A 23,946-nucleotide genomic window follows, 5' to 3' on the forward strand; every position below is an offset into this window, starting at 1 on the left:
ACTGTGCATTTTGTCTCCAGAAGTTGCATCTTCCCCGCACAGAACTTGCAGGGAAGTGTGGATGGGCCACATGCATCTGTCTCAAGTTGCATACAGATTTGCAGTATACTTCACCCTGTTACTTAAGAAATAGTATGTGGTTGTGTAAATTGGGCCTGCCCAACTTCCAAGTGACCAGGGGATGCACCAGGGTGAGCCATACCCCCATGCCAGGCTGCACACTCCACAGATATGGCCCCTGCTGCACTGTGCGCCTGTGCCTCTCCCCACTCTGACTCACATGGGTGCCCTACCAATGCACTTCAGGCCTTGTGCTCACCATCAGTTCCCCATGCTGCTCTACCCTTGAGGCAGGGGCAAGGGCAGGAAGCAGTAGTCACAAAAAAGACAGGGAGCCTGGCAGCCCGAGAAATGAGGGGAGTGGCAGCAAAGGGGGAGGGGGGCGGGCTGCAGTTTAACCCGTTGAGGGCTGTGTGCGTCCAGTTGGAGAGCCCCAGTGTAAATAAAGACCATATCAAAGGGCAAGTGTGCAAGGGGACAGAGTAAAGATTGCACAGATAAATCTGGTGCCATTGTTTCTTATCTGTTGAGTTCTTAACTTTTTAACACATTGCCAGTGTTTCTTGTTAAGTGCGTGTGCTGAGAAGGTGTGGGTGTGGAGGAATGAGTGCCCTCACACTTACTGACTTCTCTGTAAATCGAGGGCAGTAAGAACCTTGCAGGAAGTGCTTGACTCCTTGCAGAATCGGAACCTAGCGCAGAGCAGCTCTCACATCCTGCCGCTCAGATTGAGCCTCCCTTTGTGCCCCAGGAGCTCCAGACAAACGTCCACTCAGTGGAATGGCAGAACCAGTGATGGTCAGTCATCCCTGAGGGGAGAACTTGGCTTTAACCCCATGTGTTGGTATTCCCAGAATCACCTCTGGGAAACTTGGCGTGATTTTATGCTCCTAACTCCTTTACATGCTCCTGAAAGTCCCACCTGCAGTTCACTTGTCCAGACTTCCTCCGCATCACAGTCCTTTGTTATGGATCTCTGACAAACAGCCAAGTCAGCGAAAGAAGGGAAGTAAATGATCTAGTTTAGAAAATGAGATTGCCGGTTCCCTCTGGATTTGTCCTGAAGAAGGCAAATGAGAAAACCAGGGGGTTCCAGCCACACCAGGTCGGCAGAGCTGTGAAGCATAGGCAGGTGGCACACCTGTTCCATACCAGTTGTTCGTTTTCTTACCTAAAGTCCATGTTGGTTTCCCCTATAGTTTGAGTTCAGTCCTGGAGTCAAATTAGTACATAAAGACTTAGGCAGTGAATCCCTGAAATACAGCTGCCTGATTTGGCTTTGTGGGGAGGCCAGTCATTTGTACAGTCTTGGAAGTCATGAGTCTGAGCTTAGGCAATAAGCATCTGTGCTCTGATATCACAGCTTGTTGGACTGGCTGGCTTTTCCAGTGTCCCCCATTTACCAACAGCCCCATTGTGTCCAGCACTCTCCAGATTTCCCTTTGATGTTTCTTGGTGGGACCCAGGCAGCTACCACTTTGTGCTGGAGATTCAGGACAATTTTTCATTCTTTAGTGCCCTTTTCTTGTCTATAGCAGCCTGTTCTTACTTCCAGCCATGTTGTTCTTAACTCTTCCCTTGCTGGCTTCCAGAAGCAAAGAACAGCAGCTCTCAAAATCTGAAAGAGCTCCCGTCATCCCAAATTGCTAACCTTTCAGAGGCAAATCATGGGGCTAGCCCTATAACTGCTGGCACTGGTCACTTCAGGGAAAGCCATAAGCTTCCAAATGGTGGATGCAGCTAGAGATGGTCAGTGGCAGCTCCTTACTCATCCTTAGAAAGTGGTTATTGAGACACAGGAATTACTTAGGGTTGGGTGAGTGGAAGAGGCAGGAGGATGTGTCGTGCAGGATAGGAGGGCATATTGGAAGAGGGGAGAGAGGTGATGAGATGCCCCAGAAATGCTGCAGTGACCTTCAAAGGAGCTCCTGGATTCCTCCCCAGAAGACCGTAGGCCAGTAGCTCTAAATATTTTTAGACTCAAGGCACTTCTCCTTAGACTTAAGACACCCCTAAGCTCTTAGTTTTCACTCATTTTTTGACTATGGGAAAATATATCAATTCTTCTGTTGCAAAGAACTCGGAAAGACCCCAACAGGTCAGAACTTTTTTTTAACACTGTGGATTCTTCTTTGAAATCATTGGGTTTATCTTGTGAATCGTGTTTGCACATCCAACAGTGCTAATATTGCATGACATGCCATGGCACCCCTGAAAGGATCTCTAGACACCTCAGGGTGCTGCAGCATACTGATTGAGAATCACTACCTTAGGCAAAAAACAAGAGCCAGTTGGGGCCTGTGGGACCTGCTGAGAGGTCCCTTAGTTCAAATGTGGCTGGGATACATCTCTCACCTATTGGAAAGTGAGCTCCCCAGCTGCTTACCAATCCTGTTTGATGGTTCTGTGTGGTTTTGGTATCTGGTTATCTGTATACAACCAGATCCCCAGCTGCTGCATCTTAGCAGAGCCTCTGTGATGTCAGATGGTTTGATAACCTCATTATGTTTTGATGCTGTGTTCTGAAAACATCATCGTTTCTGAGGCTAAAATTACACCCAACCTCCAGCAGCCTGTCTGAAGCCTTGGGAAACTGGCCAGTCCACAAGGCAGTGCAGAAGCAGGATTAGTCAGCTTTCTTGGAGCGATATTTTATCCCAGAGGACAAAATAAATGCATTCTGTGTGGCCTCTGGGAAAAAGGATTAAGCAGGCCCTGTAGCCTGCTGTAGTTGCAGAGGTATTCAGTACCTGTTAGCTTTCTTCATCTTGCAGAGCACCTTCGGGCATGCACGTCCAACAGACTTCATTGGGACTGTTCAGCATGGGCAAGTATGGCAGACTCTAAACCTAAGGAAAGGCCCATTACAGCATGTCCCCCAATTTTGTACTATGGCTGCTCCTGCCTCTGCTTACTGGCTGGCTTGCTGCTGTGGTAGTTTTGGAGATGACCTCCCCTCACTGGGCATTTCATAATATGTAGCTGTTACCTCCAACTGGGTCTGCTCACTTAACTGAGGCATCCTGACAGCATCAGTTCCCACAGATCTGAAGTCATACTCAGGGATGATTCAGTGGTCTCACAAGCTCAGGGTTCAGAATGAGGCACTGTTGTCCCCTCCAGATCACAGCTAGCTGGGCATCTGGCCCACGACATGACAGCTGCCTGGGTTAGGGCCAATCTTTGGTTTCACAAAGGGGTCCTGATATTGGTGTGACATGACACAGCTTTTCCTGAAATGTTGTTTTTAATGTCTTTTTTTTTTTTTGCTTTGTGTGGAGAGGAGACAGCCAGAAATTACTTAGTGTTTCAAAGCCAAGGCCTGGCTTTCTAAGTGTCTGGGTAACAAGCAATCTAGCAACACCCAACATGGAGGAAGCTCAGAGGAGAGCTACTTATGCATGGATAACTTGGGCTTTTTGTTGCTGGTACCTCCCCTTGGCTTTAGTGATATCCCCTCAATGCCTCTAACTTATGGAGGTACAAGCAGTAAGTTGCCATATCCCAAACCCAACTGTACTGCAAGCTAGCTGAGCATAGCTATATTTTGGATGTCTCTAAGGAGATGGAATAGTGACAGGAGAGGAGAATCAACCCTTCATTAAAAAACAGAATCGGAAGAAATCATGGTTTTGTCTTAGGAGTACATGGTCCAAGACCACGGGCTCTTCTGTATAAAGTGATCTCTTTTCCAAGGGTGATAGACTGACATATCCTATCTGAGTGGCAGGAGGGAAATGCAGCCCAGGTTATCTTCTGTCCTTCTGAGGAAGACAAGGTTTGAGGGCTTGCCTGCACTGGTGTTACAAAATGGGGGGGCGGGTGGCAGGGGCAGGCAAGTAGCATCAGCCCTGGGTGCTGATCCCTCTAGGTGGAAAGGGGATGGGCAAAAAAATAGAAGCAGCTGCGCTGCTAGACCCGCCAGTGCCATGGAGCTGGATCCACAGCCAGTGATGCTGCCCTGTGCCGTGCTGCCACCCAGGGTGCTCAAGCATCATATTATGTCTGTGCTCATCAGTGCTGCCTCTGTTCATCAATGCTGCCTCTGTGCAGGGCCCAGAAGCACCACCTTAAAGCCTGACTGGTTCACCTGCTCCCCTCTGCAAGTGCCAACTCCTAAAGCTGAAGCAATGTGGCTGCCTTAAAGTGGCCCTGAGCACTCTCCCAGCAGTGCTCTTTGGCTCTCTGCCTTGAGAGGGGTGCTCTAAGGTGGGTGTGTTAGCTCCTTTCTGAGATTGGGTGTGTACGGGGTGGGACGTCATGGAGGTGCTTCTGGGTGGGCTGTTATTTGTACTACTAAGTAGGTTGCTTTCGCTGTGCCCTGACAAACCTGGGTGAGCAGACAGATCAGTGATTCCTGGAGAAGTAAGCGCTGGAAGGGACCTTGCGAGGGCATGTAATCCAACCCTCTGCCTGAGGCAGGATCATCCCTATACAAATCCATTGTCTAACCTCTTAGGAAAACTACACAGTCAACACTGACACAACACAAGACAGAACCCCCTTACCTGCCACTAGAAAAGCAGAGGGACTATGGTGGCCAACATCTTGCTAGGTACAGGTTGTTAAAATACTGTCGCGAGATCCCAGAAGAGGACCATGACCCACACTGTAAAGGAAGGCAAAACCCCCCATGGTCCATACAAGTCTGACCATAGGCTAAAATTTCTTTCTGACCCAAATATGTCAGTTGCTGTAACCCTGAGTGGAGGGGCAAGAACCTGTAGCCAGGAACCTCTGGGTTTAAGTCCCAGCAGGTGTATCGGCACACCCCAGCCAAAATCCCCAGTCTTGGCTGTGGCCAACACCCAATGCCTCTGAGGGAGGCTTCAAAAATAAAATAAAAAAACAAGCAAACCCTGAGCAATGTAGCAGCAGGAGAGGAAAAAAATCCTCTCCCAGCCCCATGCGGCAGACAGATTGCTGCAGTGGGCAGAGAAAATGGATTTTAAAACAAATGCAGCCCAATCTTAAGCCCTGCTGTGGGTGGGAGAGAGGAGCCAGTGGGCCCAGGAAATGGGAGCGTGAGCGGCTGGGCGGTGCTGTGCCGTCAAGTTGCTAATTCCAGTTATTACCTGCTTGCCCTTTCATGTCAGGGCACCTGTCTCGTTCTGTCTGTGCTGCTTTAATTATTATCATTATTTGCTTGTTATTGGATGTGCTAAAAACCTGCAGCAGGTCTGTGTCACATCTGCACTGAGAGTGAGGTGATGTGCATCATTTGGGAGGACTGGACTCTGCCCACCCACTTTCTCATGGTCTCTCTCGTGTCTTCTGAGACCTTCACAGCTGCAAAATTAGCATTTTCTTGTGTCTACAAGCCAAGGGCAGAGCATTTCATCCAGTCCCATCATCTTCCTACATTTCATGGACTCCTAGGAGGTCATCTAGGTCATCCCCCTGCTCAAGGCATGATCATTCCTAGACTAATGTTCCTTTAACCTGTACTTCTTTGCTGCTGACTCCAATCATTGAGTAACATTTGGCATCTCTTTCTTCCTCTTTGGGAAGAGCAATTGGAAGTTTTGGACCATTCACTAGAACCAATCTATAGCAGAGGTAAAGGCCCCGTACAGGCATTTAGTTTCCCTGTGAGAGTTGCTGCTCTCCAAGGAGAAACTGTGAGTGGACAAATATTCAGGCTTTTTCTCCCAAAGTAAAAATGGTCACTCCAGGAGAAAAATAACCTGGGAGCAACCAGGGTTAAATCCCCTCCCCACAGGAGTTTCTCCTGGGAGAACAAATGCCTGTTCATGCTGAAAATGAGGACAGTCCAGTTAGAATGGCAGTGCCTCCTATGTATATGACTATGGACAGATGGTTTCACTGAGAAGGAACTTAAAGAAAGTGTTTATACCATAGCACTACTTATTGTGAATTCTATGGAGAGTGCTTCTCAGAATAGCAGGCTAGTATAGTTAGACTTCTGCTCTATCTGCCAAAGGACCCTAGTTCTGATTTGGTGAAGTACATCTGGTATCCATCTGGCTCCTCTAGCCAGTTCCAAAGCAGTGATATAGAGACAGGGATTTTTCAGCCTTCACCCAGTACAAAAGGCTTTGAGCAAGCCACCTTCCACCATTCTACCTGGTACCAAAGAAATGGGTCCATCTCCGTTTCCTCAGCTTGGGTTTAGGAGATCCTCCCAGAAGCCCTTTCTCTGCCTGATAGGGCTGAGAATTTTTCCTTCTCCCAGTAGACATCCAACCCAAATCCTTGTCTCCTTGGTCTCCTTTATTTCTGTCCTAATGAATTCCCCCAGGGAGACGTCTTTCTCTGTATTCCTCCTTGCTGCTTTCTGGGGACAAGGATAGTGTTTTTTCTCTCCTTACAGGCTTTGAACTTCTTCGCTGCCTGACTAGATGCATAGTTCCACACCCCATCATGGGCCTACCAGGGTGATCAGTAATAATAGTAATTAACACTCTACATCTGCAAAAACAGCTGTAAATCAGGACCTGCTCCAAAGCCCACTGCCAATCAGAGAGGAGGCTGTGGGCTGAATATTCAGATCTATCTGTGGGACTCATATGGCCTCCACCACTGCGGAGTCTGAGAATTGCAGAGTCTGTAAAGCACTGATCCTTTTACAACATCCCCTGAAATCAGGAAGAGTTTTTTATCCCTTGTAATAGATCAAGGGACTAGGTGATCTGCTTGAGGCCACAAGTCATTTTTCAGCTGAGAGGGAACTGAACTGATGGATGCTGCCCTCTTTAATCAGTAGATTACCCTTCCTCTTGGACACCTCCTACAGGTCCTGAAGCCTGTACCCAAATGACCTTCTCCTTTCTTTGTTCTGTGCCTCTATTCCCCATAGTGCCCATAGATGCTACATAGTTAATCTCTGGAAATATTTCTCACTTAATCAATTTTACATGTGCACCCCCCATCAGCAAAAGGAAACTGGAAGGAGTTGAAGTAAGAGTTAGATAAAAGTGCTAAGGGAAGAAGGGAAGAAGGGATTCCGATATGAAAACAGTTAAAAATTAAATGTGTATAGCCACGGTGAAGAAAAGGCATTGTAAGTCTCTGCAAAGGTCTGAAGGATGTGAGCACCCAAGGAGAAGTGGACGAGGTGCGGTGGAACTAAGTGTCATGCATCAGAAGGGAATTCAGGGCATTAAATGGGAGATATTACAGAGGCAGGAGAAGCGTTGCTGCCCGTAAGTGATCATTTTAAATCCTAGACTAGACAAAGCAGTAAAAAACCTGTGTGCTATGGGAGCCCACCCTGCACAAACAGGGCATGTCTACATGAGACACTGCTGTGCAGTAGCAACAAGCTACTGCACAGTAACTCACTGCTAAGGCACAGTAGCATTGCTGGGCATTGAAGTTCATTGCTACTGTGCAGTTGCATCTGAAAAAAACCCATGTGGGGATAGTACTGCGCAGTAACTCTGGTTACTGTGCAGCCACCGCTCGTGTAGACGCAGCCACAGACAAGCAGACAAGGTGCTTGTTCTGAAGCTGACTAGAGTCCATGAGAGACTTTCTTTCAGCTTGATGGCCTTTCAGTCAGGCTATGAATGCCTGAGTAGTCACTCTCCAGTTTGCTGTTAGGTTTAGTGCCTCTTCCCTGGGAAAGACAGCTTGAGACGTTCTCAAAGGGAGGCTGTCATCCAATTTCTTCCCTTGGCCTTGGACTTTCCCTTTCAAAGTCCTTGTGACCATTCCAAGATGGTCTTGACCATTCACCTTAGAGGCTTGTGACCATCTTCTGTTAAAAATAAATAAAGACAAAGTGCTCCAGTGCTGTGCCAATGGGGGTAAGGACATAGCAAGGTAGTCATTCTGACTACCTGTTAATGGGTTGCATGGCTACCCCATGGGGGGGCTGTTTCCTGTAGGTCCTTTCCTTGCTGACACTATCGAATGACCCTCCGATTCTGGGGTTTCTTTTGTGTTTCTTGCCCTCCCAGGCCTGCAACGAATTCACCACCCACGTGATGAACCTGCTGCGTGAACAGAGTCGGACCCGGCCCATCTCACCGAAGGAGATCGAACGGATGGTCAGTATCATCCACCGCAAGTTCAGCTCCATCCAGATGCAGCTTAAGCAAAGCACGTGCGAAGCCGTTATGATCCTACGCTCACGATTTCTGGACGCGCGGTAAGTTTGCTCCCAACCCAGCCCAAAGACAATGCCTTGTGTATGCTTGTGGGAGAGGTCTTGAGTAATGGAAAAGGATGGAGAAAGTTGGATCGATATCTAGGACGCTGGATCAATTCAGTGTGGCCAGAGGTGAAATAACCTGAGTAGATAGATACTGGTGTGTCCTAGTACCAAATCAGCTGTTCTAGCACAAGGATCCATAACCTGTGGCCTGCGGGCTGGATCTGGCCTGCAGAACCTTTTGATCTTGCCTGTGGACACGTGGCATTGGGCAGTGGGGGGCTTTGGCAGCAGCCACTTTCCCTGTGCTATCTCAAGAAAAAGCAGCAGAGTTGAGCACCTCCTCTGTGCCAGAAATGAGCACTTTTCTTGTGCCCGTGCAGGGAGAAGTGGCAGGCATAGGGAGAAGCAGCAGTGGTGAGCATGGTGAAAAGTGGTGGCAGCAGGCTCCCTTCCCTGTGCTCCTACAGGCAAAAGTGGCAGTGAAAACATGGGAAAAGCCCATGTTAGTGGCTGGGAAAAGCAGTAGTGGCAGCTGGGTCCTAGGACCTGCCATCCCACCTCTGATCTGACCTGAGTCAGTCTGGTCAGCAACTTTAAAAGGTTGTCAGCCACTATTATGCTGATATTTGCAGGGTGATCCTGAACTAGCTGAAAGAAAGATTTGTTTTAGTTTGGCACAAAGAGGAGTCTTGCTTCCCAGGATTTCAGCTGAGACACTGGTGGGTTAATGTCGTGGGAGGAGGGAGAGAGTTTGAACCCCTGGAGAGGAGGGAGGAGTCAGGCCAGTTTGATGTGTTTAGAGTGAATCTAATTCCCAACCTACACCAAGCACCCTGGGAAGAAATCTCCTTCCTCAAGCTGCTTTACACCCCAGCTCACAACCAGCTGCTCAGCATACTACTAGGCATGGAGCTGGCAGGTGGAGGCAAATCATAGTGTCCTCGAGGGCTGAAGGAGAACAGGCCCAGAGCCAGTGTTGAGTGCCTTAGTGCAGGACAGTGGTGCTGGCTATGCTGGCAAGCCACGCCCCTCAATGTGTGCATGGGGGGCAGGGGTGGGATTTGCAAGGTTGGAAGGAAGTAGAAGGCATTTTGCAGCATGTAGGAGAAAGGTGGATCAGGGCTCCTACTAGGTTGGAGAGAGAGCAGGACAAAAAGGATTTGTCACTCCTAATGTTGCAAGCAGGAAGGGCAGAACTCAATGTGCCCATCATGGCCAACAGTAGCTTTGGAAATAGCTAATGGGTAATGAAGAAGGGTTAAGCTGATAGGGAGATCGAAAAGGAGTCCTAGGGCTAGTGGGTCAGAGATATGAGAGGAAGATCTTGGTTTGGAGTTATCAGGATAGGGTATCTCCAGATTGCATGGAGAAGTCTCATTTCCTGAGTGAGGGCCTTGTAGCAGCCAGAGGAAGGTGTCTGCTGCTGAAGAAACTCAAAACTAGTGGCCAGCCAGGGGGCCCTTGAAAGAAGGATGAGATGCAGCTTGAAGAGCTAATCTTTTCCCTGAAAAAAAGAGGGGGAAACTCACAGACTATTTTAACCATTCCTGGTGAATAGTGTGGAGAAATATTTCTGGAGACTGCAGGGACAGGAGTAGGAGAGGCCAGGAAAGAAATCCTATGAAAGACTGAATATTGTATATTCTGTGTATAAGGGGCAACCTTCTGCATAGGAGATGGGACAAGCTGAGTGTACCTAGGTCTCCCATCCAGCACAGGCTGCCCATTATCTAAAGTGCAGTGTCCTTTGCAGCAAGTGGGAAGCAAATTTTTCAGGGAGGAGTCTGAGTTCTGTGTGGCAGGTGGAAATTCTGTTGCAGACTTGAGTCAGTTAATGAGTGGAGAATTGCATGGGGTTAAAGCTGAAAGAGAATTTCACTGCTGTAGCTGTTACACTCGGTGTTTATCTTCTCATTCATTTCCCCTTTAATTTTACTGCCCCACATTTTAGTTTGTGCAGCAGACTTTTTCCATTGAAAACGCAGACTTTCCCTTATACAACTGTTGGAGGAGGAAATGTAAGTTTGAACGTCTCTGACAGGGTAGGTTATGAGAGGCAGTTGTCATTTCAGCCTCTGAGAGGGAGCTGACTTCTTTGATGTCCAATGCATCACTAAGTTCTCTGTCCAGCGTTGCTTGTAATACCTATTACCATTAAAGTGAGGGTTATGGTCTTTTATAAAAGTGGGTCTTTTATAAAACCAGCACCTTGTTCCTCAGCTGCTCCGTACAAGATAGCCTATTTTATGGACAATTTATATTCCCACAGGTGCTCATACACCTCTGGGCAAGCAAGTTGGATTCTACTTTGCCTTGAGCTTCATCAGCAAAACTGGGAGATGCAAGAAGCAGAAAGAGCACAGCTGGGTTTTGAAAGCAGGAGGCTGGTATCTGATAGCTCAGACAGATCCCAGGAGTCAGGACTCTCAGGTTCAGTTCCCAGCTCTGCTAATGCCTTAGGCAAATCATTTAACTTTTCTGTGCCATAACAAACGAATAATAATAGAGCTGCTTCCTTCGCAAAGCCTTGCAAAGTTTAACTAGAGGAGGTTTGCAGAGTACTTTGAAATGGAGAAGGAAAGTAGTATTCATTTCCCAAGTGGAAGTCTGGACTGGCAGTTAGTTAAATGTTGATTTTTCTTATCAACAGGGCTCGTTTGCTCTGGAAGCCACTGAGAGAGAAGAAACTTAAGCCTCCCAAGAGGTCATTTTAGGTGCTTTCCTGATTATAACCAATCAATTTGTGCTGCCTGGGCTGAGGGCAGCAGCAGGAGTGAACTAACCTGGGCCTGGTGATTATGGATTAAGCACGTCCAAGGTTCCATCCCTCTTTCTAGGTTATTAGCACTGATTCTTATTCATTTTCTCCTTCTCAAGGCGGAAGAGAAGAAACTTCAACAAGCAGGCTACGGAAATCCTGAATGAGTATTTCTATTCCCATCTCAGCAACCCTTACCCCAGTGAGGAAGCCAAAGAGGAGCTAGCCAAGAAATGTGGCATCACAGTCTCACAGGTAAGAGCACAGTGACATGAGCTGAGAGAGTAGTGCCAAAACAGCAACAGGGTGTTTCTCATGCAGGGGCATATATTAGGTGAGTTGAGTTCCCTCAGTTCTGATGGCTTAATAACTGGATGAGTGCTAGATTTAGACCAGGGAGCATTCTGTGTGTGGGTGGCCAAATTATGGGATCAGTAGACTTGCAGGAAGAGGGGGTACAATGAATTGAGGTAAGTGCTTGGATACCAACAAAGCAAAAGTTGGTTAGGATAGCAAGAGATTTGTAAGAGGGCAAGAGAATAGAGCCAATGTAGATCTTACCCAGTGGGGGACCTGGGTGAAGGTTCCTTGGATGGGGAATTTGGGCAACAGGAGCTAAGCAAGACAGCCTGTGGCTTTACAGGGAAAGGTCTGTGTCTGTAGAACATTCAGCATCTAATGGGTGCTCCCACCATCTACCCAGTGGATATGTTAAACAAGCACAGGGACTGGGTAGGGCATTTAACTGATGGCTCTATATGAATAAGGCCCAGGCAAGAGCAGTGGAGGCTGTGGGCTATGTAGGGAAGTAGCCGGGTTATTTCTGTCTGTCCAGAAGAAACATGCAGTGTATAATTACTCTTACATTTTTCTGAATGTAATGCCTTCCTGTAATGCTGGTGCTTGTAATTTCTCCATCAAAATGGGATATTCATTAAATATATTCTGGTAAGTAAAGGGTAGTTGCACAGCAGCTGTACCCCTTGAATTTAAAGTACTCACCATCATGCTGATGTAAATCATAAGTAGTACAGTTGAGTCTTTGAAGCCTGCACACTGGGGGATGTAATTTAAGTAGCATCCTTTCCTTTCCTCTCTCTTCTTCTTTTCCACCTACAGTATTTATCTTCAGGGTTGCTTGACAGCAAGCCAGTCAGCATGGCCCCTGGAAGTCCAGCTCCCAGCCATTCCCTGTCTTCTCCATGAGCTCTCCCAAATCAGTGTCCTTGTGTTCCATCCTGTTCCCAGACATCTGTCTGTGATGCAAGTGGAATAACGTTCAGATGAAGATGGGAAATTCTCCACCTTCTTGTAGTTGTCTGGTTTCTCTGGGGATAGCAACATCTAATTAGATACTGTAGTCAGTATATAGTCCTACTAATTGCTTGCTAAATGTTCATTTAGTGATCATCAATCTGTGATCATATTTGATACATTAGAAGACCCAGATGTCTTTCATTTCCTCCCACAACTACATGCAAGGAATAGGATATACTGATTCAAAGAGAGCAAAAATTGTCTTGAAGTTTTCTTTTGTTCTTGGAATTGACCCCTCAGATGCTTATGGGGTTTAACAAATTTCAGTAAACTCTTTTTTAAAATTTGTGTGCTGTCTCTGCATTCCATTGTGCCAGGAGGAAAAGAGCACATTTCTAGCACAAAAGCTGTTCTTTGTGATGTCTCTGACCCCGCCAAAGCAACAAAATACGCTTCCTTGTTCAGAAGGATTTCTGTTCCTGCAGAATTTTCCCATACGGTTTTTCACACAAAGATGGTATTTGAAAGGGGTTCGTATATGGGCCAGATCACTATTACTACCTCTTTGACGCCTACATGAAGATACGTAGTGGCCTGAAACTGTAACTTCAAGTTTTGTTCCTCTCAGCTGTTTCAGAGTTAGGCCAGGTCACTGCTTCATGAATTTTAAGACTAGATGGGGCCGTTTCAATCATCTAAGGTGACCTCAGCACAGCCCGCAGAATCTGCATCTGGCTTTATCAACTGGTTGAATTACAGCATATTTAGAAAGACATCTGGTCCTCATTACTTTCACAGGAGTCCTCAAAGGAACATTTAGGTCTTACTGAAAGTGTCCTTGGTGAGCCATTCATTGGCTCTTAACCCCACGCCCAAAAGTGAAACAGAATTTCAGACAAATTTGGGCTAGCGAGAGTGCCTTCTTGCAGTGTTAACTCCCATGTCATGGCCCTCTTCCATGAATATTTGAATACTGTAAACGCAAGTAGTTCAGATGAGCATTTAAATTTTGTGGTGATTTTCTAGGAGAACACAGAGGGCCAGAACCTGCTTTACTTATTAGGTACCTAAGTCATTCTTTGAACACCTAAGGACAATCTTATTCCATCCTCTTCAGTGTGAAAAACCATGAAGGTGTCTGCTTTTGTGACACACTTTTATCTTTGCTTTAAGGCTTAGTCTTAGGGCACTGAGGAAAAGGAGGATCTATCCACCTTTTGCAGTAATATTTTTTTTTAGAAATTGAAGGAGGGTGGAATGGAATTGCAGTTAGATGCCCAAGTACCATATAGACACCTAATAGGTAAATTAAGATCTGGCCTATATAATGTTCAAAAATGTTCCTCTCCAACTTCACCATCTATTAAAAAATGTTAAAGTACTGAGAGTAGTGGCTGGATATTTGTTAATTTCCTGTGATGGTAGCTGTAGAACATAGACTTTTCATGAATCTCTTTGTTTGCCATAAAGCCTTGATTACAAGTATCCATGAGAACCGCGGTTCACAAACTTACTGATCCATTAAAGAAACCCTTTTTTTGGTGCAAATATAGAATGCTTTTGGTGTTGCTGATTGAATAGGTATGTGTCTGACCTTGCTTAGTGGTGCAAGAGGTGATAGATTTAATGACAGACACAGGGACTTCTTGTTGTGAGAGGACTTTTATTCTTCAAACAACATATTCTGTTTTCATACCATCTCTGTTTTGGATAATCATTTAGAAGTCTATTAATTTTTGCCAGGATTGGTCTTTCTTGTGGAGTGTATGAACAGATCCTGATAAAACCATATTTTGGACATCAGGAGGCGCTACTTCACGGTCAGGGCGGCTAGAGTCTGGAACCAGCTTCCAAGTGAGGTGGTGCAGGCTCCCACCCTGGGGGTTTTTAAGAGGAGGTTGGATGACCACCTTACTGGGGTCATTTGACCCCAGTGCTCTTCCTGCCATGGCAGGGGGTCGGACTAGATGATCTGCTCAGGTCCCTTCCGACCCTAGAAATTATGAAACCAGAGGGAGCCAAAACCCTTGCAGAACTCAATCCCAAATATTTCTGATGTTTTAAAAGTTCTGCGACCTCCCTTGATTCCATAGCTATGGCCTCACTTGGTTTTGATCCTCACAGGGCACAGAAACGGGAATTAGGATATGTAGGAATTAGTCTCAGCTTTGCCACTAACTTCTGGTATGATTTTAGATGAGACTCTTCACAGCTGTGTGCTGCGTTTTCCTCATTAGGGAAATAAGGATGACACCCTCCTGCATTTTATAGCACTTTGAGGTTGCTAGGTGCTATTTATTAGCATTGCTGCCTGGTTCTGAGCAGGAAGTATCTGCCTGATTTTGCCGACTCAGGATTTTCTATATCATTCAGCTGAGCATCCAGACCTAAACGCTTGGGAGCTTATTCAGATCATTTGGGGCTTTCCCATCACAAACCCTTTCAAGATTTTATACAATTGATTTCAGTCTACCTTCTCTCCAACCTACTGTAGGCAGCAATTACAGATTGAAAACTAGCCAGTAATCTCTCTCCAGGGTGCCCTCTGAGATGAACTCTTTGCATCTCTGCAGACCACAGGGGCCAGATTCTTCACTGGTATTGACTTCAATAGAGCTACACTAATTTACATCACGTGTGCATCTCACCCATAGCTTTTCATTTTCCTTAAATAATTCTGTACAAGTTTGGCCAGTGTTCAGATAGGTCAGCCTGTCTCCTTTTGAAAATCTTAAGATAGCTAAGGAAACAAAGCACATACTCTACACTTGAATACAAGCATTTATGGCTCTCTCTTGCTTACCCCGTCTCTGCAGGGTCCCTGCAGGTGGCCTCATGAGGGGTGGAGATAAGTGATCTGAGCTGACAGCATGAGGTTGAGAATAGCTGGTGCTGTTGTAGGAGGAGGAGGTGTCATGGGGCACAGCTAGAAACTAGAATGGAAAGAAACAGGAAGCAGAGCACCGAACATTCAATGTTTTCTGTTTTCTTCCTTGTCTACATCCAGCTGTACTAGTTTACTTACTGATACAAGGTGAATTGGTACAAAACAGGTGCAAATAAGATTAAGTGTGTCCATACAGGGTTTTGCACTGATTTATCTACAGTGGTTTAAATTGTATCAAGGCAGCTTTTTTTTTTTTTGCATAGGCCAGGTCAGAGTAACCTACACCACAAGCCATGGCTGTACGTGTAAATTCTTCTGGGACATGTTGCAAAGAGTAGCACAAGCAAGACAGAGGCTTTCATGAGGGCTGTGTTTAGCAGAAGGGAGAATCAGACCTTTGTACATAGAGCTGGCATTCACTCCAGGACACTGTGAGGATGCCTACAGCTTAGTTCAAGGTGCAGCATTTTGCTTTTTTTAAAGAGAAAAAAAAAAGGGACTTGGACAGTGGGGTTTACAAGATCAATTGGAAGAGAAATGCTTCATGGACATCCATATCTTAGTAGATTTGAAAATAATTAGGGGGTGGATGTCAAAAGCACAGACAAGATTTAGTCTCCTGTTGAAAGCTATCGGGAGCTGAGCTAGTTGATTTGATATGTGTCTGAGTATCTTTCCCTTCTCATTATGAGGTCTTACTAGTAGCAAGTAAAACAGTTATTTTTTGTTATTGCTGCTGTTTTTCTTTTAATCTCTGTATTGCTAATTCATGCCATTCTAATACAAGTGCCATAGTGCTTGATGTTTTCTTGAGGTCCCAGCTCCTGGAGTCATGTGATTCCAGGAGAATTTCAGCTATCTTTTAAAGAAAAAAAAATAGTGGCAGCTCTTGTGTTTGCAAAGAAAAGCATGATCTGAGTGCACCTCAGAAGCTCAGAATTCAGAAGACAAATGAAAAGAACCCTCATATGTTGTTATGAGTTTTTACATATCAAGAGTTTAAGCCAATTTCATGGGTATTGAAGCCTTTTTTATTATTGAATGCTTTGGATTGTTAAACAAGGTTCTTTGGGTAAATCTGATGATATCTTTTATTGGACCAACTCAAATAGCTGGAAAATTGGTATTGGTACTGCTGTTATTCTGACCTGTGTCAGTTTTGTTGGCCTTCTGTTACTCTGGTCTCTGTTTGGGATGGAGTCAGTAGGTGGAACCTTCACCCTGTCACACTTGATAAGAACGGTAATGATGATGATGATAATACCTGCAATGCTTAACTTGCCTTATTCCACTTTCCTCATATCAAACAAAATTTATGAGAACTGAAACTTCAACTTTTTTTTATCTTTTCTTGAACTTGCTCTAGGTATCAAACTGGTTTGGAAATAAGCGAATCCGGTACAAGAAGAACATAGGTAAATTTCAAGAGGAAGCCAATATTTATGCTGCCAAAACGGCTGTCACTGCTACAAATGTGTCAGCCCATGGAAGCCAAGCTAACTCACCCTCAACTCCCAATTCAGCTGGTTAGTTTTTTTTTTTTTCCTTTGGGTTGTTATTGTTCGTTTTTTTGTTCGTTTTTCCCTTTAATCTCTGTGTTTTTCTTCTTTTCATTTTCAAATTTTGATTGGCTCCTTTATGTGTAATTTTTACAAAAAAAAGAAAAAAAAAAAAAAAGAATGGAGTTGGGTTTTTTCTGGTCGTGTTTTTCCGTATCTAAAATTGACGTGATCGTGCTGCGTAACTGACAACAACTTGTTGGGGTTTTTGCATGGAAAAAATTGAGTTGCTTGCTCCTCAGAAGAAAAACAATTTTCCACAGACAATTGGTTTATTTGACCAGAGGCCAAAAGCATGAGTGACCCTGATAAATAAGACCCAACACTTGCAGGATGTCTCTGCTCATGCTATTTTTTTGTCTGCTATATGTGAACTTTGATTTTTCCCCCCCTTTTTTCAGGGTGGTTTACACAGGAATGTCTAGACCCATATGCAAGTATTTGTTCTCTGTGAATTTTGTTTTCCTTTTGTATCAGTACTGGCAGAAGATTCTATCTTCAAGGAAATCCAGTGGGGTTTCCCTCCCCTCCCCTTTCCCTTTTGTACTGTTTGTTGTATTTTTCATTTTGTTTGCTTCAGGGGACAAATGTGTGTTCAATCAGTGCATCTTATCCAGATTTCAGCTCCTCTGCTAAGGAACAATTATGTGTCTCCTGTTTAGTTTTAGCATCTGTGTGTGCCCAATGCCACCAGATTCAACAGTTATGCCAAACTGTACATTTTTTTATTAATGGTGCTAATCTCCAAAGCTACGGGAGATTTGGGACCTAATTAAAAGAAAAAAAAGGTTAATGTGATGGCTGCCATGTGATTTGAATTATATGTGTATATGCCTATTTTGTTTTAAAAGGGAGGAGGGGAGGGAAACGTGGACCTATTTGGTTATCTGCCTTTAAGCTTGGTTTATTATTATGATACCCTTTCTCCAGGGCATGAAGTGTGCGGTTGTCAGGTACACTGCTAAATGAAGGGCACTGATGCAAAAAAGGGAGGCAAGGCTGCCTACAGGGACATTAAATGGGCCATTGGTGTTCTGACATTGCTGAAACAATGATTATTCTTATTAGGCAACATTTATACAGTGTTGGGATATTTGCATGGCTTTTTAAGGAAATCGGATGAATCACAGTCCTTGCCTGAGTGCAGAGAGTCTAAGTTAGACCCAACACATAATGGTGGAAATGTGAAGACGGTGGAGAAACAAGAGACAAATGTTAAAACAAATGAAATAATGTGAGCTAGATTATATAGTGTGTGAGCCCCATGATTCGAAGAGGAGGGCATGGGGAATAATATTTCTTTGTTTCTTACTGTTTTCCCAAATGGTCCCTCAGGGGTTTGAAGGTTGGGTGTGTTTCCAATGCAGGCCTTTTCTTAATGCCAGTTTCTCCTTTTAGCTCAAGGGGATGAATTCTGTGCTGTGGCTTTAAAGATTTCCCACTTAAAACCTGCTGATGGCCCTCATAAGGGGTCAGTATGTGATGTAACGGTAAGATCTGAAATGGATATCAACACTTCAGCCATAAGTCAGCCTCTGTCTACTGCGGGATAGGTTTCCAGGATTTACTGCAGGGTTTTCTGCACCTTCCGTTGAAACAACTGCTTCTTGGCCACTGTGGGAAAGAGGTTATTGACCAGGTGGCACAGACAGCTCCTTCGTTCCTCTGCTCTTTGCCTACCATACACGTAGATTTGTTAATAACATAGGGTAGTGCAGCATGGCTCGATTCCACTCCCTGGCTTGCTGTTCGTTGGGGCATTTGGAAACATTTGGTTGAACTCTGGAGCTGGTTGTGCTAGAGTTACTCAGGAGGGATGGCTTCCACAGTATCTTTCATCTTTCATTTAATTTGAAATACTTACTTGTATAGGTTTAGGTGCTCTTTGCAAGCTGTTCTCTTAATAAAAGCAGCTGATCAAGCTATGAACCTTTTGGCCTTAACTATTAACCTATTAAAAAGCATTGAGTAAATTCAGTAGAATATATACATGTGCATTAACAAATTATATCTAATATTACTTTTGATACTGAGGTGGGGAATTTCAGAGTCCAGAATCTACACAGACTTGTAACTAAGATATGCAGTTTTCATTTTCCTCTTATTTTGAGGAATTGGTTCAAATTGTGTTTGATCCAAAGCCCACTGAAGCCAAGGGAAAAGGCTCCAAGTGATATTAATAGGCTTTGGATCTGGCCCATATCCAGCATAATAGACATTTCTCCAACAGGTGCCCCACTTAAATAATGCTACAATTCAAGTCTCTTTCTGTGACTTTCCCTGCAGGCAGTAACATGGCTGTTTAAAAGATAAATTGTCCACAAGCCTGCAGTAAACCACTAAGATAATCCCCTGATAACACTGTGCTTTCAAGGAAGGACAGACATCCTTGTTGGTAAAGCATATGATTTGAACTCCTGCCATTGACTCTCCTAGGGTGGCTGTCTACACTCCAAAACTGCCTACCCTTTTCCCATTAATAATGCAGTGGCACTGCTACTAGTAGGGATGTAAGTACTGGCATTGGTAGCACTCCACTGACTTTGTCTTTGTCCCATGAAGACCTTCCTTCCACTGGACAAGGTCTCTGTGACCTTTGGGTGGGTTGTGTCACCTCCATAAGCCTCAGTTTCCACATCTCCAAGATACGGTTTATACTATTTCACATGGGGAGTAGGGCTTATTAGGCTTAATTGATGTGTGTCTATAAAGCTGTAGGAGATCCTTAGATGGAAGATGCTGGGTACCAGTATTCTGCCTGGCCTGTTATATAGGTTCATGTTCACAAAAGGACACTCCCTGGTGCACAGATTGCATTGTTGTAGGTGGAAGAGCATCGTCAGAGACACAAATGCTTGTGTATTTTCATGGCATTTTAAGAAGAATACTAATTATTTTGGTAATATTTTGATGTGCCCTGACAGGATATGGGATTCCTTTTTCCGTGTGTCATAGGTGCCCAGTCTTCCTTTCTCTTCAGTTAAAAAGAAGGCTCCTGATCCTGTCCCTTTTTTCAAAAACAAACCTAGATCTTCAGAGTGTGCATGTCCCTTGCTGTTCCCCACTCTCACTCCCCTCCTGAGAACCATGAGCAGTAATATCCAAAATCATATGATGCCTGACCTGAAGTATATGTAAGTGCTGACACAAGCAGCAAGAGGCAGCCCTTCACCTGACTGATGTTTGTGCACCTCAGCCCCAGCTAGCCATTGCCAAGAGAGTCCCTTTTAAGTCAGATGGTACTGGGCTTTGGATGCTGTATGTCCTCTCTCCTGTGGAGCCTGAGCACAGAACCAAGGTGATTTGACTGACTGAGTCGTTTCTGGTTATAGACACCATCTATTCATTTTTGAGGGCCCATGTTTCAGATGCTCCTCTCCCTGCCTAGCACTTCCTTGTCTGTTCAGCCCAGAGCCTGTTTTGCCAGGTGCCTCACCAGATACTTTCTCTTTCTTACAAGAGAAGTGGTCCTCAGTATTTCTTGGCTCATAACCCCACTTCTAGGTCCCATTTCTAGTCAGGTGACAACCCCATTTCTTGTGTGAGCCCAACTATTCTAGTTGAATTTCTTTGGTACTCACAGCCCTACCTGGGGCCAGGGCTCCTCACTGAAGATCTGCTGTTTTATCTCATCTGTCTCATGATTGAAAGCTTTGAGAACTATTGTTCTGGGTGAGATTGAATTACAGGCTCTATCTTGCATGCCATGAGCCATCCAGTCCCTTTGATTATTTCCTTCCAGTTTCCACCAATCCAGTCTGAGTTTTTAAACTGAGGCTTGTTGCTCTGTTAAGATGCCAGGCCTATGTATGATTGACAAGTTAGATACTTCTTATGCCTAAATCCTGTGGTTTTGAAGAGTACACAAGCTCGTGCAACTGAACTAGCTTCTGTTGATTTTGGGCCCTTTCACTGTCACTGTTTTATGGGGAAGTGGAAGTATTTTTTTATGTGAAAGTGACATTTAAAGGTGGCAGCCCTCCTTAATCACCTCTTAGACACCAGTGTGATACTAACCAGTTGATAGGCTTGACTGAGATGTAGATAGGTAAAGTTGACCTTTTATTTATTTGTAATAACAAAAGCAAAATGGCAATGGGCAAGCAGAGGAGAGGGATTGGAGAAAGAGAGGTGAAATAAGGCTGGTGGGGGGAAGAGAAGGAGGCAAACTTCAGAAATATAAGAAAATCAAGATAGGAAGGGAAAAAAATCTAGGGGGGGATGGCAGCTCCAGTCATGCTGCCTGTTGGGAAAGCCCATCCCAGAGTTCCAGATCCGCTGGCGTATTAGACAAGGCCAAATCACCAGGCTTCACATAAGAAACATCTAAAGTAAAAAGTGGGGAATGATGACAGAAGAGAAGAAAGAGCCCATCCAAGTTTCTAGTGGGTCGCTCTCTGTACTGCCAGATTGGGAGAGGGTTCACTCCCTTTTGTGGGGACATCACGGAATAGGGAAAGGATGAATGAGATTTTACATTGATCATTTTGCAGGTCTACCTGAGTGCTGAAGAACCTCACACCAGCACCTGTTGCATTCTCATGTTCAGAGTAGCAGAGGTGCAGGTTAAAACTGTCTCAAGTGGCCAATACCTTTGTTCCCTTTCTATTTTAATGTCTTCTTTTTTACACTGCTTATTGAGGGGACAGTTATAGTCTACCAACCCCTTTGAATCTGAAATGCTGGCCAGCCTTCTGCACTATATGATTATTGATACTTCACCTGTCTTCTGTTATTCCCACCTTCCTGTGTTGTGTGTTCTATATCCCCTGTTCGTATTACTCGGGAATTCAGTTAGTAACCTCACTGGGGCAGGGACTGGGTCATTCAATTTTAAAGTGCCATGCCCTTCTGGTGCTGTGTAAATGTTGATAGTAGTTTCAGTGACCATGTTAAGTGTGATATGCACAAAGACACAACAAGAATTAGAGCTGATATGTAAATTCAGTGTTGAAGGCCATATCCTCAGCTGATATGAACTGCTATGCCTCCAGTGAAATTACCCACTGAGGAGCTAGTTCAATTAATTCTCTCATCATTTTAGATAATGGTAGAAATGCTGGAGAAAAACATGTCTGTGATGCCAGATTCTGTTCTCCAACAAATGTGCTATGCTCTTGGTTCCTTAAATGGGAGTCCTATATGTGTAGCTGTGAGCAAACTTATGGTCATTGGGTTTTGATCTTGGCTATTTTGACTTGCCCATATTCAGTGTGACCAGAAGCCTTTTACATTATTCACATCCTGGATATTTTAATGCAAAATGCAGGAAAGGAAACTACATGTGATTTTAGCTAAGATGGGTGCAACTGTCACGGACACAATTTTCATGTTTTTATAAAGCCCATTGAACAAAAGATCCACCAGAAATTTCACTAGAATCATTCATCACTAGTAAGATATAACAACAGAGGTTTGAAAAGAGCATTGAAGAGTGGTGAAGGTGGGAAATTAGGTGGGAGAGTGAAGAATATGTTTTAAAAAAAAAGGTAAAATGAGCAGCAAGAAACAAGTACACAAGAACTGTTGAATACCAGGGAAAAGATTTTTGAACTGGATGTAATAATCTCAGATATCAAAGATGGAAAAGAACTAATTTGATTATAGGTAGTTTAATCTCCCTTAGATCCCTGCAGGCTTTTCTCCAGTGACATATTAGCATCTTGAACCATTTTGTTTCAAATGTGCCACATGTCTCAGTTTCCATCCCTTTCCATGGGAGACTGTTCCACCTAAGCCTTGCCATTTTACCTGATATTTATCCCAAATTTAATATTTTTTTTTATTGTCATCCCATTACAACTAGTTATACCACTTTGGAGCCTCATTGCCCTAAGAATTTGGTACTCTTCAAATACATGCTAACTGTAATCTTGTCCTTCCCTACCTCACATACACCTCATACACCTCATGTTAGTAGTAACTCGGGAGCAAGCTTGTGAAAATAATGAAAGGAGCTGCAATGGATAAGAAGCCAATGAGGTTGGTGGTATTGGGAGTCCAGTTAAAGGAATCATGGTGAAGAGATCTTGGTTTAATACTAAACCACAGAAGTTAAACATCAGCATCAGTTCCAAGTGCTTTTCCTGGCATGCTGTGTTATGCCTTCTCTTATTGTAATATTTGTCATGTGAGATTTCTCAGGAGCCCCATTCCAGGATCATAGCCCATCCCATTAGGCTGTATGCAGACATTGGCCAGAGCTGACAGAACCTGCCCCAAAGAGCTTACAAGCTATGTGACAATTGTTACGTTCTATTTCATGAGGACTTCCAGGTCAAGGTGGGACCATTTCAAAGCTTTTGCTGTTAAATGCAGGTCCCTTGGGGTGACAGACTGGATCTGTAAGTGGAGCCTCAACAGACTGGTGCATTTGGATAGTATTGTCTAAACCCAGGCCCCATGTCTCATTCACACTGCAGTCTTTATTTTGATGGCATTCTTGCCTGCCCCCCCTTTGCTATGCCAGTACATTAGCCCCTTCTCAGCTACTTCTCAGAGACCCTGGGCCCTCATAATTTTCACACGTGCCTTGTACCTAGGTGGCAGAATGCTGAAACAGCACTGCAGATGGTGTAAAAGGCAATTACTGCTTTGATACAAATGCATCTGTACATGCAGTCCATTGGTATGCGCATATTTATCTTTGCATCTACATTGGCAGTAAGACATATTTACCATTTATATATGCACATATATTGTAAAAATACTCTGTGCCAATAGCAGTGTATATCTTGTAAATGGCATAGCTCGTGCCTCTCATGATTTCTAAGACACCGGTGCTATTCAGAATTAGAGTTTGCTGCTGTTTATTTTATTCTTTCCCCCCCACTCCCTTCCCTCACATACACACACACATTTTACAATCTGGCTTGTTAACTTTCAATAAAATATCAGTTAAGTTTGTCATTTTTATTTATTATTTTTAAAGGGTGGGTGTGGAAAAAGAAGTTGCTATATTGGAGAGGGAACACGCAGAAAAAAACAACTCCTTGTCGCTTGAGACAGCTTGTTGTCCGGTAGCGCAGAGAATCCTGGATTCTCTTTCCAGCTCTGCCACTGACTTGTGCTACATTTGTGAGAGGCACTCTGCCTCTCCATTCCAATAAAGGAGAAGAGCAGTATCCCCCTTGCTTCTTGTGAGGCTTAATTAAAATTTCATGTTCTTAGGGGAAGGGTGCTAGAGGAGAGCAAAGTTATAGCCTGTAAGATACTACTTTTGGCTCATAGAAAAGTAGAGCTAGAAGGAACCTCAAGAGCTTTTCTGACCAACCCCCTGCTCATGGCAGGATAAAATTAATCC

The 23,946-nt window shown here is 44.5% G+C and overlaps 1 protein-coding gene across 4 annotated transcripts in view; it reads left to right on the forward strand.

Moving 5' to 3' along the window:
• Positions 1 to 23,946, forward strand: part of PBX1 (PBX homeobox 1) — a 349,199-nt gene that overhangs the window by 296,263 nt on the left and 28,990 nt on the right. For 2 of the 4 annotated variants that reach the window (XM_019501884.1, XM_019501887.1), the window contains exons 4-6: positions 7,968 to 8,176; positions 11,060 to 11,195; positions 16,451 to 16,610. In XM_019501884.1, the coding sequence (XP_019357429.1) occupies positions 7,968 to 8,176; positions 11,060 to 11,195; positions 16,451 to 16,610 (505 nt within the window). The remainder of the gene's footprint in view (positions 1 to 7,967; positions 8,177 to 11,059; positions 11,196 to 16,450; positions 16,611 to 23,946) is intronic. The other 2 variants (XM_019501886.1, XM_019501885.1) reach the window with 2 other exon arrangements.

This window comes from Gavialis gangeticus, unplaced genomic scaffold (genome assembly GCF_001723915.1).
Source record: "Gavialis gangeticus isolate Ggan-Ray unplaced genomic scaffold, GavGan_comp1, whole genome shotgun sequence".
NCBI lineage: Eukaryota > Metazoa > Chordata > Crocodylia > Gavialidae > Gavialis > Gavialis gangeticus.